The following is a 16271-nucleotide window of genomic DNA, read 5'->3' as shown; positions in this document are numbered from 1 at the left end:
TGTCATACTAAACATACCTGTCACATTTTTATTCATCCATTAATGTCCCAAATAATGAGTTTAAAGTATTTCAATTAGTTAAGCCATTACATATATATATACAGCATGTAGGCCTACAATTTGTGTACTAAGCTGAGTTCAATGGGAAGACCATGCTTGCTATGTATGTAACAATCAATTGAATCAACCAATTTCTCATTTAATTTATAGCTAACTTATCCCAAAATGTCCAAATATGGTGTGACCAAATTCTCAATGATGGTCACATACACGAGAAATCTTCAGACAGAACTGGGCTGAGAAATCCTTCTCAGCCTGAAACCAGTTCATTAATGGGCCAAGCTGCCTCCTCCCCACCCACCTCAATTCTAAATGAACTTTTTTGAAAAGGTTGATATGTATACTCATTACTCATAAGAGTTGCTTTTGTATGTGCATCGATTGCTAGCACTCTATTTTATGCAGTGGAATTACATTCGGGTGGCCATTGGTTTTTAAAAAAAGTGCCTCCCCCACCCAGTTACCATAGCATTCAGTGTACAAACCTAAAAGCCGGTACTGGAATGTCCCTAGATGAGCGTCGTCCTCTCCCCAGGCCGTCACGTAGCCAGCCTGTTTAAATTCCTTCCAAATCCAAGGGAAGTCATCCACTGATTTGGCTCCTGGATAGCCTCTCCTAGCTTCGTGGAGCTCTTCTTCTCTCTTACCTATAAGAATGGGCATGATGGCGGCCGGGGTGCCGTCTCCAAGAATGTTGTAGCCCTGTGGATAGATTCATTCAGAACACAAATAGCTTGAAATGTTTATCAGTAATCTTATGACTCAGTAAAATTCAAAACACTTCAATTGTTGTTTTCTCTCTCTTCTAAAGCTTCATATTTCTGTCTAACAATGGTAATAATTAATGTGCTAACAAAAATTACTTTTAGATATTTTTTAAAAATATTTTCTGTATTACTTTTTTTCTATGTTAATGCATTTTATAAACAACACATTTTCCATAAAAAACTGGGAGGATTTACGAGAAAAGACGCATCTACTAAAACTCTGGCAGGGAGATGTCTACAGTTGAACAGGTTTTTAGATACCTATGTATATAGGCCCATATTGTAATTTCTAAATCATAGGTACAGTAATATACACATTAAAAATGCCTTACCTCCATTTCTATACCATTTAAGACATTCACAAAGTAATCCCTTGTCAGGGGAAGATGTCTCTGCCAGGCTAGCCTTGAAGTGGAATCCAGGCCAATCATGATGACGTCAACGTCCAGACCTTTCACTTTAACGGAAGCCTTGCGTTTGAGTATATCTTCATCGTGCCTTATCCCAGCATGCCAGTTGCTATCAGAACAGAACGGGGAACATGAGTTAACTCTAAGGAACAGGGACTCATTTAAGCACTAGCTGGTCTTTTCGAGACATTCATTTATCAACTACAAATTCAGAATTCAGTCAGTAATGGAGGATGAATAAAGGGCAAAGCAGATGGTATGACAATACATAATTAGCAAAACTATTGACGTCTAGTTCGACAATTTAATAATCTATACTATAAAGTAGAATTTACGGCGTATGCGTATAGGCCTATGTATGTTACGAATATGAGTCGAAACCATTTGACCAATCTTGATCATCTTGGCATAAATGTTCCTTGGGTACTAACTGGGACCGTAGTGTATGTATTGTAGCCCTAATACAAACTTAAGACACTCAAAACAAAAAGTTGACCAACTCTATAAAAGTATTATAATTTCATCGGTCAAGGCCATGTTTACCTTGTCAAATTATAAAAAATACTTAAGCAAAAAAGTTTATACACGCGAAAGAACTGCACATGTAAAGCCATCTATCTCAATACTTAAAGATTCCTTTACCTTTTTCTGTAATAAACAAAATTCATTTTTTCCCGCTAATTAATCTATAAATCAATTGGTTAATTTCTTTGATTTATTAATGTACTATTAGGGAGAGTAAAACAACGCTTCAACTTGATTCCACAATTGTAAGTAGGAGAAATAACGTATAAAATCAAATACAAGACTCATTCTTTCAAAAAAAATATAAAAAAAAACACAAAGCTTATATTCAGTATAATTGTAACAATTAGTTTGGATCAGTCATGTAATTAAATTAAATTTGTAATAGAGCCAAAGTAGTCTATTTAGATAGGCCTATATGGCTCATTCTGTCTTGAAAGACAATGAATGACGGGGCAGATTCTGGAGTGACTAATCAAGACAATTCTGGAGCGGCAGAGTTTGCCACAGTACGTGCATGTATAGGCCTATGCATCTGTTTTAGGTCTAGATGATAGGGCAGCTTTCTTTTTCTTTCTCTTGACTAAGGCAGCTTCGTTTCTTTTGTTCTCGGCGAGGTTCGTACCATCACGCATAGTCTGTCTCCACGCTGTCCGGTCTTGGGCTATCTCCTCCCAAATACTTTCGTTGATGCATGTGGTTCTCGCTTGCAGACATCTCTGCAGGTTAGTCTTGGGCGGCCCTTGGGTCTGACTCCCTCCGCTAGCTCAGGATATAAGATATCATTAAGGATTCTTCCATCTGGGATGCGGGTGACATATCCGAGCCAGCGTAGTTTTCTCTGTGTCAGAAGAGCTTAGATGCAGCGCATAGGCCTACTGGCTAGTTTCTAAACGTCCTGGTTGAAGACATGATCCTTCCTGGAGATGCACATTATGCGTCGAAAGCAGCGTAAGTGAAATCTATTTAATCAATGCTCATGATCAGTCATGTCATTAAATTTGTAATAGGTCCAGAGCAGTGTTTCCCAAACTTTTGACCTTTGTGTACCCCCCGTTAATAATTTTCGTAATGCTGAGTACTCATAGCCCCCAACCCCATTTTAATTTATTTTAAATGTATTTTATGAAATAAAGTTTTTAAAAAAGTTGCACGACTTGATTTTGAACTCATGGTTCAAGCCTCTTTAGGCCAATACTCCCACCACTGTGCCAGTAAAGTGTGTATCAAAAATTATCAAAATAGAAAGTTATAATTATCTATTGTTTGGTTTCCCCCCACGCATTCTATATATATATATATTCTATTCTATATATAGTCAAGTACTGTACGCACATTCCATGCGCCTATGGTAAGAGGAACTATTCTCGCCTTTTTCTTTGAATTTCGACCGCTTGTGTAGGGTTCCCGCCAACTGCGGTAGGCTGGCTAGGGTAGTTTAGAGCAGGTAATTTTTGGGGCACCTTTTCTAGCCCTGTCCTCATGCTATGGAGGTGAGCTGTGCACTCCTAAATAGGGCTACTCAGCCGCTCGGGGGGCTGCCGAAATCCACTGCTGCTGTGTCAGTGGTGAACGACGACCATATGGCCTGAGCCGCCTGTGTGCAGGGTTGCAGCTACGGCTTCCAGTGTGTCCACACCTACCGCTTCACTGCTTGCCTGTCGCCAGTCAAAGCCGTTTTCGGGAGTGCGGGTACCGAGCGGGGACCAAGAGTGAGCCTGAGCCAAGCTAGCCTCAAAAAGAGGGTACGACTGCCTGTCCACTAGATGTGCTACCCCTCCTAGATACCCCATACACCCCATATATATTACGTATAAATAACACACACACAAAGAGTAGGAGAAGAGTAAGGACTTTAATTTAAAAAATAAAACAATGAACTCACTGATACTTGGCTCCATCGTCTGCAGTGCAGGCGACTCTGAAGAAGTCGTGAGTTATCCTTGTACCGTTCTTGAAGTCCTTTAAGGGTTCTCCCTCGACGACCTTAAAGTCACTCTCCTTCAAAACTGGGAACAGATCACATCGAATGTTCTTGTGCTTGGTGGCGGCCGCCTCGGTGATGGTGAAGACTCCCCGGTGGAGCGACACCCAGTTCTCCTCCACAGCACACGTCACTCTATTGTGTTTGATGTAGAACTTCATGATCTCCTTGTCGTACAGTTCCAACCGAGGGAATGGACACGACGACTTGGCGGCACCAGGCGCCAAAATGGGTGATTTAAAAGGGTTGACCACGGGTTTGTCCACGGGGAAATCTCGGTTGGGCGGAGGGATGTAGGGCTCAGACCTGCTCACAAAAGATTTGGGCGATGCCGAGATGAACAAGTAGATGATGATGGCACCCCCTGCAAGAATCAACAGACGAGTCAAGAGAGCAATGGGTGTCCTGGGGGATAGCAGAAGTGTGATGTATCGTTTCGTCATTGTGTGCAGTCACGTGACACGGAAATGACCTTCACATTCACAAACAAACTGAAAAAAAAAAAGAATTTCATTACAAAAAAGAATTTTCAAGCCCAAATCTAGTTATAATCACTTTATAAACCATAGTAAATGTACCGTTAAAGTCAAAAATATTTTTTTTTAAAGTAATAGTTAAATTTTAGACAGTTGCATAGTGTAAGTTGCTTCCCCTAGCTAGTATTATTGTCATGAATAAATTAGTTCCTCTAGAAAAGCAATGAAATGGGGAGACATTCTTTTCTCCAGCAAGAAAAGTATCATTTTAATATGTAGCCTGGTTTCTCTTTCCAGAATCGATGATCTTAACAATTTTTAATTAACATTAAAACTATTATTTGCGAAGCCAAATTTAACTTTTTAAATAATCCCTAATCACCATGCTGAGGAACTCTTCAGGGATGGCATCTTGAGGAAGGCGAGTCTGCTGGCTGAAAAATTAAATATCGGGTATTGAGTTGGTGCTGCCGAGAATTTGCAGTCGACTGACACACCAAGCAAAAACCACGTTGCAATTTGGGAGTTATTACAGAACGCAGCCTCACTTGACGTATTACAGAACGCAGCCTCACTTGACGTATTACAGAACGCAGCCTCACTTGACGTATTACAGAACGCAGCCTCACTTGACGTATTACAGAACGCAGCCTCACTTGACGTATTACAGTAAATACATTGTTCATATGTTTAATTTTCTTTCATGAAAAAAAGTATTTGCAGTGCAATTAATATTTCATACGGGGGTGCGGCGGCTTCCGAACCTTGGGTCCTTGGCTCGAATCTCGGTGAAGACTTGGATTTTGAATTTCGGGATTTATAGTGCGTCCCTGAGTCCACCCTACTTAATGAGTACCTGGTTTTGGTTGGGGAAAGTAAAAGCGGTAGGTAAAGGATGTAAGTCGTTGAGCTGACCACATGACACCCTGCTCGTTAATCGATGTCCAAAGAAACAGATGACCTTAACATCATCTCGCAAGGACGGGGGCGAGGAGGGCACCAGCCCGTAACAAGAAACTTAGAAGTGACGACTTTGAGCCAAAGGTGGCAGCTTGCATCCCACTGCACAAAATCCTGCGGGCGCCCATGCCCACTTGCTACACACAAACCCTAACTTACACATAAATTTAAAAAAAAACACTAATGAAATACTCAAAAAGACAAAAGCGCATTTCTTATTCCATATGCTAAAAGAAATAGCTATGAGTGCTCCTTTTTCCATAATACCATTAAAGAATTGAACGGGTTACTTGAATCGGCCAGAAAAAAAAACAGTGAGTTAGAAGATTTTTAGTCTCAAATTAATATGCACGACTAGATGAACTCATAGTGCGTAATGATCTTCTCTTTCGTAATTATCTCCTCTTTTAAAGGGTTGTCTGTACTTTCTAAGACAAGAAGTTAGTGTAAGTAACCATTACATACAGTGATTAGACTAGTGAGTGGCATTTAATTGTCAACGCGGTTACCATCGGCAACTTATATTTTCATCATTTTTAATTTAAATAGATAATATAGCATATAACTTGTTATAATTACAACCACCGTTAAGTTAGTCTTATTTATTGTTTAGCAATAAGAGAAAAACGTGTATAATGCTGACAGCAATGAATAGAAGAATATCCAGTGGGGAATAACTTTCATTTTATTCTTGTTTTCCATTCATGCTTAGTCAGACCACGAGTTTTTCTTTAATAACAATGATAGCTTGGAGGCGCGGTGGCTGAGCGGTAAAGCGCTTGCTCTTCTGAACCGAGGGTCCCGGGTTCGAATACTGGTGAAGACTGGGATTTTCAACTTCGGAATCCTTGGGCGCCTCTGTCTACCCAGCTCTAATGGGTACCTGACATTAGTTGGGGAAAAGTAAAGGCGGTTGGTCGTTGTGCTGGCTACATGACACCCTCCTTAACCGTAGGCCACAAAAACAGATGAACTTTACATCATCTGCCCTATAGACCACAAGGTCTGAAAGGGGAACTAATTAGGCCAGGTTCACATCTAACTTTGCATTCACTTGCACCTATCCTTTGATCTGCAGCACCATTGGGGCACTACACAAGATCTGTCAATCTTCTTTCTCCATTCTTATCTCTCATTTGTCTTTGATATAATTTCATTTGGATGTTCTTTCTGAAAATTTTGAAGCCTGCCTGGGTGGACCACTTCGGGGGCCGATTTTAAGTTTGTGTTTCCACACAAACTGTCTTTGTAACCTTCTTTGGTTTTGTTTTATAGAAGAGGGGGATTTAACCGCGAAAACCCCTGATAGGGGTTTTAAACTCAAAACCCCCTGGTAGGGGGTTTCAAAGTCAAACCCCCTAGTAGGGGGTTTTAAAGTCAAAACCCCTGGTAGGGGGTTTTAAACTCAAAAACCCTTGGCTGTGCTGGGGCAAGTGATAGTTTAGTATTAAAATCTCACCCAAAATAAACAAAATCAAAGCAAAAAATGAGTCACTAAATTCCGATCCCGCCCCTGCGGTGGGGGGATTTCATTTGGGGGGGGGGGGGGTTCAACCCCCAGGCTACGTCCATGATATATATATAGTGTTACAAATGAACAGTGATAGGTAGAGGTCAACGTATGACCCCGGCGAGATGACACAGCAGCTAGTGTTCCCTGCAATCTACATGTACAAACAAAGACAGGATGTGACGTGACCACACGTGTTGTTCCAGGGGACGAACAGATCTAAGTAGGGGGACAGTTACTAATGAACAGTGACAGATAAAGGTCACTACGTGTGACCCCGACTTGATGACACTGCAGCGAGTGTTTTCTGGAATCTACGTGTATAAATAAAGACAGGATGTGAAGTTTCCTGACATGTTATTCCAGAGGATACTAGGAGTGTTTGTGCAACTTTGGAGAAGCGATTAGGGACTCTATATAAGCCAGAAAGTTAATGTGAAAGTCAGTCGTATGGAGTCGTGAGTGAGCCGTTACAGTCGATACAGACGATGTAAGACGTGTGCGGCTCTGTGGAAGAGAAATGTGTACGACTCGATGCAAGTTAACTAGGGTAGAGTTAACTGGAGTGGACTACTGTCGTTAAAGTCTATACAGCGAACTACAGTGGACTTGAGCCGTTACAGTCGATACAGTCGATGTAAGACGTGTACGGCTCTGATTCGGTAGACTTGAGTACGACTTGGTTCAGCTTAGGGAGACCTGGAGCGACACTGGGAAGTGTGTCGTTGGTCTGTTCTGTGGAATATGGCTCGATGCAAGTTGAGAAGAGATGAATTGCAACGAAGTGAAGAGATGAATTGCAACGAAGTATAGCTAACTGTAAACTGACAGATATTGTACAGTCTTCTACGCTACATGTTACAGTAACGAATTGTTAGAGTTAATAGTCATTAAAGTTATATGAAACTGAAAGTTTAGTCGTCAAGTTCTTTGCTGTGTTTTTATTTGTGTGCCTACTAATACTTCTAGCCAGAAGATTCAGAAATACGTAACAATATATATATATATATATATATATATATATATATATATATATATATATATATATATATATATATATATATATATATATATACCGGTATATATTCATTGCACTTCAACAATTTGTTATCAATTAATACTTTTTGTATTGACCTAGACACGGAGTCTTTTTTTTAAACACACCAAAATAGGCCGTTCAACAAAATTTTGTTGTATTGAAAACAAGAAGAGATAAAGACAGTAATCATATCTACTGGTCGTTGGACTCGCTATGTCAACCTGTGCCTCATCTCACCCTGCATTTCATCCGTCTTAATAATGCAAAAAGCCTCCAGATTAGAGCTAAGTCAAATGACTTTATTTTATCCTTATATCTAGATTAGAAAACACGCTTAACATTTCGAGCCATCAATTCAAAGTGTAAACACACAATGTGCGACTGAACTTGATTCATGTGATAATGAGCCACAAAATAGGATATAGGCCAACAAGATAAGAAAACAAACGTATTAAAGGTTTGAAAGTGTTCAGCTGGTTAAAAGTACTACAATGTCCAACATTTTTGGAAACTTCAACTTTTTAAAGTGAAATGTTAAAATTGATTTTAAGAAATTACTTTGAATGAGCTTATAAATAAGAATAATCTTTAACTTTAAAAGGAAAAGTCTTTTTATTATTTTGTTTGTTTGTCACTCGAGCTCTCCAGCTACTACTGACAACGCCTCTTTACGTTCATCTATCCTTTAATTTTTTGAACCTTTGGGGCACCACACAAGATTTGTCTCCATTCCTCTCTGTCTTTTCCCTTGGACAGAGCCTCTTTCAATGACAGGCCGTCCATTCTTTTATGTTGTCTTACCAACGCTTTCTCTGTCTGCCTCTTCTTTTTCCTGGTACGGTTCCCTGAAGGTAGGTCTTTGCGAGTTTTAGTTAGCGTTTTTTTTTTTTTACAATAGCTAGCAGGTCATCGTGGGGTCCAATCGATGCAGTAACCCTGTCTCTAATCTCTTAGTTTGTGATGCGGTCTTTAAATGTGATACCCAGGATCCTTCTGTAGCATCTCAATTCCATTGCTAGGATTCTCCTCTCTAGCTCTGCAGTCAGCTTCCAAGATTCGCAAGCATTTAAGAATGTGGCCTGAGCGCATCAGTCTGATTTTGTTGTTGAGGGCTATGTCTTTGTCTTTCCATTTGTTTTGAGTTTTGCTGTGCGATTCGGGCCAGTAGTTCAGTTCAGGTTTGGTTTCCTCGTCAATGCCTAGTGTACAAATAAACAACGCTCTCATTAGGCCTATTGTTTTATTAATACTGTCTTAGTAAAAAGTACAGTTCATTGAAATCCATTCAAAAACTCACTTTTACCTTTTTATAGCGTATAGACTTTAATTTTCATTCCGTGGTCCATCATTATATATTATAGATCTATTTGGTATATAAAAATTTAAAGAAATACTGAAACATTTGTTAATAAACATTTTGATTCTATATGCTTGCCTCTGATTACTATTATTATACAATAATAGTAATAATAATAATAACAATTTGATTACCTTCAAGACCTCAGCTCAATCGACGAAAGAACTTAAGTTCAGTTTCAAATTAATCTTTATGATTATTTTAGTCTAGACCTTGGTTAAGTCAAAGGATATCTATGTGGGACAAATAAACAACCCTATAGATCCTAAAGCCCAGCTGTGCCACTGACTGATGATTCAGTTTGAAAGTAATCGAATGTAACTCTTTTGTTCCCATGTGAAGGCTTCAAATGTATACTGAAGGTAGCGTCTATACTCATTTAAAGGAGGAGGTCACATCACGATAACTTGAATTTAAAACAACTTTGATCCATGACAAGCTTCTTAGCCTTAGTTAACACGCTTCCTTCAATTTATAACCAAGTAACGGTGAAGTCTAAGAATAGAAAGTTATACTTGAAAAAAGGAAACGAAGAAAATACATGTGTGTGTGTTGTTGATGAAGCAGGGAAATGTTTGCTAGGAAACCGAAAAGGGAAACAACTTATTCAAAAGAAACAGTTACGAGGACAGAAGAGAGAGAGAGAGAGAGATCATTGTGATAAAGTGATAAAGGTGAAAAGAGATTATGTCTTGCTTTGTCTATGAGAGAAAGTTTTCAATAAAGAAAATCATTGGCTATGACATTTTCATCTTCTTTGTTGAAGTAACGTCTGCAATATATAAGATATTTTAGAACTCACGCAAGTTGTAACGCACTGATTTCAGAGAGAGAGAGAGAAAGAGAGAGAGAGAGAGCTAAATCAAGACACACACAAAATAAACAGTGAACTAGGTTGTTGTTGTTTTTTTTTCTCAAGAAAGGGGAGACAATATAAGAGAGAAAAAAGAAAAACATATTTACATTAGTCACAAAAGTGCTTGTCCTTGGATCTCATCAAAGGGAGGAACAGGAGGAAGGGTGTGTACTAGATTGGCGAGTTAACAGTTTTTAATAGGAGGATGTAATAGAGTAGACTATACGATAACAACAGACCTTTTGTTTTCTAAATAATACAGGCGGTATTTTTGTATTTACATTTAGAAAATAATGACTATAAAATTATTAATACTACAATGTTTGTAACAATCTTATGGTGTAAAATGTAAAGTTGACTGTGACAGAACGAGATACATTTTTAAGATTTAGGCAAGAAAAAAAAAGTATCGCTTAGAAATACAGACCAAATTTTTTTTTAACAAGCAAAATATAAAATTACTTTTTTTAAAAACTTATCTAAGGGGAAGAACTATACATTTCAGACTATATATCTCAAGAATGTACAATCTAGTTTTGTTTGGTACAGTTAATAATTGTAGAAAGTTTCAACTTGATCCAAGAACGAGGATGGGAGAAATAACGTGCATAGAGAAATAACGTGTATAATTATCTAAGAGGACAAAGCGTCACATATTTAGCCATATCGCTTTATATTAAAGGATTAATTTTCCTTGTTATTAGCAAACAAAAAAATTATCCGTAATTTATTGATAAAGTAGGTTGTTGTTTTTTTTAAATTATTATTGATTCATGTTTTGTTAAGTACTGTAAATAATAGTGTACATTTTCAACTTGATCCAAGAATGGGTGTTCAAAACTTTTGCCAGACAGAAAGACAGAGTGAGTTGATATGTAAAAATGAGTGGACTAGAACTCCAGCATGGGCTGGGAGAGAGAGAGAGAGAGAGAGAGGAAATATTGAACAAGATGAAGGTAGCGCATGGGCGTAGCCAGTTGGGGGGGGGGGTTGAACCCTCAACCCCCGACATTAGCCCCCCCCCCCCTTCGGCGGGGGAGGGAATCGGAATTTAGTGACTGATTCTTTGCTATGATTTTGTTTATTTTAGATGATATTTTAATACTAAACCATCACTTGCCCCAGCGCAGCCAAGGAGGTTTTGAGTTTAAAACCTCCTAGCAGGGAGTTTTGCAGCTAAATCCCCCTCTTCTTTAAAACAAAACAAAACAAAAAAATAATGCAAACGAAAATCCCCAAATTCCAAGAGCATAGCTAAGGAAGACTTTGATTTTAAACCCCCCACCAAAATGTACGATAAAACTCCATCTTCAATATATGATTATCCATACATCAGTCACCAGATTCTATCAGCATCGCTGCTCCAGCGGGGTTATCGCAGCTAACAACCACCTCTTCATTATAGAAAAAAAGTAAATTACGCAATCAAAATGCTAAGAGCGTAGTCAAAGGAGGTTTTGAGTTTAACCTCCCCCCCCCCCACACACACACACCTTTAGAGGGGTTGAAAGCTAAAAAATACCTCTCAATATTAAAAAAAAGCAAATTACGCACTCAGAGTGCTATGAACGTAGCCAAAGGTGGTTTTGATTTTAAACCCCCCTTCAGCGGGAAGTGGCGTACCTAAGGGGGGAGGGGGGAGAGTTTTAAGATCCCCCCGGGCCTCCACCTGGGGGGGGGGTGGCCCAAATGGGTGTCCGAAATTTATTTTTAAATACATAAATTAATATATTTGATTGACAAATAGTGTCAACGGGTTTCTTTTTTTTTTTCAACATTTATGGATTAAATTTATAACAAAGACTAAACCTAGATCTATGTCTATCAGTACGTTGACTTTGTTGACATTTAAAAAATATTTTTTCCCACAGAGATCAAAGTTTTTTTTTAAAGTTAGTTTTACATTTTAAACTTTGTTGCCACGAATAAAACTGCATGATATACAGCGAAATACAGGTATCTTGTTACCTTTACTAATCAAGATGTAGTGAAGCGAATGTAAGAGCCTCAGTAATTAACTTAGATGTTATCACTAGCAGAGAGAGAGAGAGAGAGAATGATAGAGACCAACAGAGAATAGAAAAAAATGAGAGAAAGAGAAAATCAGAGAGAAAAACAGAGAAAAATGAAAGAGAAAGAGAGCAAATTGGAGAAAATAGGAGAGAGAAAAGAAGGAGATTGAAAGAGGAGAGAGAGAAAGAATGGCATAGAGCGAAAGAAAGAAACTGAGTGTGAATGACAGACAGAATTAAAGAGTAAAGTATTCTTATAATGACTTATGGAAAACTGCTACTACATCCTTTTTTTTTTTCTTTCTAACTGAGGTGTCTTATATTTTATACACTCTGCCAAACACATTTAATGGCCAACACTAAACTATATATATAGCATGTTTTAGCACAAGCATCCTTTTTTTCTCAACTGTATAGCGTCATGAACAAACTCTGCATCCGTCAAAGCCTAACTAGTCTTGTGCCCTAGGCTGTTAACATTAAAGGCAGTGTTTCTCAAACATTTAACTTTGACAAACAAACACAAAATTTCCTTCACAAAGCCGATATTGAAATGTTTTAGTGAAATCAGAACACACTATTCATCCTGGTAAAAGAAGAAAAAAAGTCGCTTGTCGATTTAAGACTTGTAGGCGCCACTAGCCTATATATGCAATGAACATTGGAGGTATTTAAGATCAGATCATTTATGCCAATAATGCGTCTGTAATAAGCGTGATCGTCTTATTGTGGACCTTTCTTTTTGGCACGCAAAAGTGGTTAACAATGTACATCAGTCAGGAGAACATCTGCCCCATTTGTAAGCCTCCATGCAGTAAGGCTCCGTGCTGGGATTATTCCCTTACAGCATGGTCCAGGTATCTGGCAGTGTTCTGTAGGGTCTGTCTCCGTATAGGGCAAGATCCCCGCATGTACCAGTTCTATCTGTTCCACGACTAGTCGTATCTTCGAATGTGTCTCTGAGCACACTGCATCATTGAGGATGTATTCTACTGTGTCGTTTACTGTGTCACAGTGTCGGATATCTGGAATCGTGGTTCTCCCGGATTCTAGCAAAGTAGGCTCCTATCAGACGGACAGTGTCCCGTGCTAAGGCTGCCTGAACCTTTGTGTCTAACTGTCACCATTCATCCTTCCTGTGTGGACCTCAAGAAATTTTCGAAGACTCACGTGATTGAAGACTCTTTGAAATGTCTTCTTCCAAGAGTTTATAGTCGATATTGTTGCAGATGCCTCGAACTAGGACGTATGCTCTCAATGCCTACCTATTAAAAGATGACACAATTTCTCTTATTTTTATGGACAGTACAGAGGGACTTCTTATAGTCCGACAATTACGCAGGGCAGGGGATGCATCAGGTTTGGGAAACTAACGTATCATAAAAGCAGTTCTTTTTTTTTTGGTGAGCTGAAAAGGGGTCGACAGAGGTGCCCCATGGAAATGTTTTAAAAACCAGTTTAGGCAACACACATGCTTTAAATGACATAGAAGAGAACACCTGGCTGCAGGTGGCTTCGAAACGAGACACCTGGAGATCACTTACAAAGGCCGCGGGATACATATTTGAGACCAAAAGAAAGTCCAGTGCCGAGAACAGACGTAGACGGCTAAAAGAAAATCAATCGAGCAACGACGGAAAATGGTTATGTCTGTGCTGGATTTAGATCGCAGCTGGGGCTGCGTTGCCACGGAAAATACTGCATTCCTCATTAATCTTCTGATTCGAAGACAAGCCTTATATTTTGATGTCATTTTACTTGGTTAATATTCAAACATGAATATGATTGATTAGAAAGATTTTAAAATGTTATGTTCCTTGAAAAAAAAATGTGTCGCACCCTTTAGTCAGGACGTCGAGCCACTTTACAGAGGCCGTTCTAGGGTGGTGCGCCAAACAGTTTGAGAAACGCTGATTAAACGCAAATGGGTTAGCCAAAGAATACCCCTCCCTAGATTCAACGTTAGTTAAACAGAGTTAACAGAGAGGAGGCAGATGTAAAGAACACACAACCAAGATTAAAGTTTAAAGTATTTTCATATCTTCAACACGTTATATATTATTTAAAACCGCATATGTAGATCTATATCCAAACATTCTAAATAGAAAATTAAAAACATTTTCATTGGTTGATTATAAAGTATCTCTTACTTCCAAATCATAAAACTGCTTAAGGTACTACCGGTACATACAAATAAATATATATTTTTCTTTGAAGTCTTTTTTTTAAAGATAATTTACAAAATTGACAATCGAGACGTTCAACTAAGTTAGTCTGTGTAACAGGTGTGCTTGAGGCAGCTGGGATGTTAATTAATGTTTTGACTGACGATTGATTGGTCGCTTTCACCATTTAGTTTACAGCGCACCTGGTGTGCTGTGTAAAAATAAAAAAAATAAAAGATTTGATCTACATCTCCCTTTTGAGTTTGATGTCAAAGTTTGTGCTGAGTGCTAACCCACAGTTGAACACTTTGCTCAATGAACTCTAACCAGACCTATCCTAACTACATCTAGAACTTTCGGAGCGGGAATATCAACCATGAATATATTTATGGCGTTGTCTTCGATTCCGTAGGCTAAGGGGGGGGGGGTAGTGCATTATTTCTTGTGACTACGAAGGAGGCGCGGTGGCTGAGTGGTAAAGCGAATCCTGGTGATGACTGGGATTTTTAATTTCGGGATCTTTGGGCGCCTCTGAGTCCACCCAGCTCTAATGGGTACCTGACATTAGTTGGGGAAAAGTAAACGTGGTTGATCGTTGAGCTGGCCACATGACACCCTCGTTAACCGTGGGCCACAGAAACTGATGACCTTGACATCATCTGACCTAGAGATCGCGAGGTCTGTAAGGGGATTTTTTTTTATACTTTTTTTTACGAAGACCCAGAAGTTGCAACCTGCAGATTGTGCTAAAATTGATGCAGTCCAGGTCATTGTCTGCCCGGAGACTTGTTTCAAGCCTCATTGTGACATTATATGACAATTTTATTGAGAGGAAGTAAATTTTTTTTTAAAAGAGCTGTTAGTCTCACTAGAGAGCCGCCGTGTTCAGTATACAGTGTTGATTTGGTAAGGAAATAAAACAAGTGTTCATATTGGATTATATTTGTGTTGTTAGCTATTCATATGGCCAGCGGCTTTTGGCTTGAAGTTGTTATATTCTATTTTATATCTTGAAGTTGTTATATTCTATTTTATATCTTGAAGTTGTTATATTCTATTTTATATCTTGAAGTTGTTATATTCTATTTTATATCTTGAAGTTGTTATATTCTATTTTATATCTTGAAGTTGTTATATTCTATTTTATATCTTGAAGTTGTTATATTCTATTTTATATCTTGAAGTTGTTATATTCTATTTTATATCTTGAAGTTGTTATATTCTATTTTATATCTTGAAGTTGTTATATTCTATTTTATATCTTGAAGTTGTTATATTCTATTTTATATCTTGAAGTTGTTATATTCTATTTTATATCTTGAAGTTGTTATATTCTATTTTATATCTTGAAGTTGTTATATTCTATTTTATATCTTGAAGTTGTTATATTCTATTTTATATCTTGAAGTTGTTATATTCTATTTTATATCTTGAAGTTGTTATATTCTATTTTATATCTTGAAGTTGTTATATTCTATTTTATATCTTGAAGTTGTTATATTCTATTTTATATCTTGAAGTTGTTATATTCTATTTTATATCTTGAAGTTGTTATATTCTATTTTATATCTTGAAGTTGTTATATTCTATTTTATATCTTGAAGTTGTTATATTCTATTTTATATCTTGAAGTTGTTATATTCTATTTTATATCTTGAAGTTGTTATATTCTATTTTATATCTTGAAGTTGTTATATTCTATTTTATATCTTGAAGTTGTTATATTCTATTTTATATCTTGAAGTTGTTATATTCTATTTTATATCTTGAAGTTGTTATATTCTATTTTATATCTTGAAGTTGTTATATTCTATTTTATATCTTGAAGTTGTTATATTCTATTTTATATCTTGAAGTTGTTATATTCTATTTTATATCTTGAAGTTGTTATATTCTATTTTATATCTTGAAGTTGTTATATTCTATTTTATATCTTGAAGTTGTTATATTCTATTTTATATCTTGAAGTTGTTATATTCTATTTTATATCTTGAAGTTGTTATATTCTATTTTATATCTTGAAGTTGTTATATTCTATTTTATATCTTGAAGTTGTTATATTCTATTTTATATCTTGAAGTTGTTATATTCTATTTTATATCTTGAAGTTGTTATATTCTATTTTATATCTTGAAGTTGTTATATTCTAT

General features: G+C 37.4%; 1 protein-coding gene across 6 annotated transcripts in view; it reads right to left on the bottom strand.

The window, feature by feature from the left end:
- Positions 1 to 16271, bottom strand: part of LOC106060356 (uncharacterized) — a 117274-nt gene that overhangs the window by 14818 nt on the left and 86185 nt on the right. For 5 of the 6 annotated variants that reach the window (XM_056040224.1, XM_056040222.1, XM_056040225.1 and 2 more), the window contains 3 exons: positions 3648 to 4237; positions 1160 to 1346; positions 546 to 762 (listed from right to left, as the gene is read on the bottom strand). In XM_056040224.1, the coding sequence (XP_055896199.1) occupies positions 546 to 762; positions 1160 to 1346; positions 3648 to 4189 (946 nt within the window). In that variant the 5' untranslated portion in view covers positions 4190 to 4237. Of the gene's footprint in view, positions 1 to 545; positions 763 to 1159; positions 1347 to 3647; positions 4238 to 9222; positions 9578 to 16271 lie in introns of those variants that run through there. The other variant, XM_013218193.2, reaches the window with a different exon arrangement.

This window comes from Biomphalaria glabrata, chromosome 9, assembly GCF_947242115.1.
Source record: "Biomphalaria glabrata chromosome 9, xgBioGlab47.1, whole genome shotgun sequence".
NCBI lineage: Eukaryota > Metazoa > Mollusca > Gastropoda > Planorbidae > Biomphalaria > Biomphalaria glabrata.
Note: the sequence above shows the minus strand (reverse complement) of the source record. Positions and strands in the feature narration are given on the sequence as shown.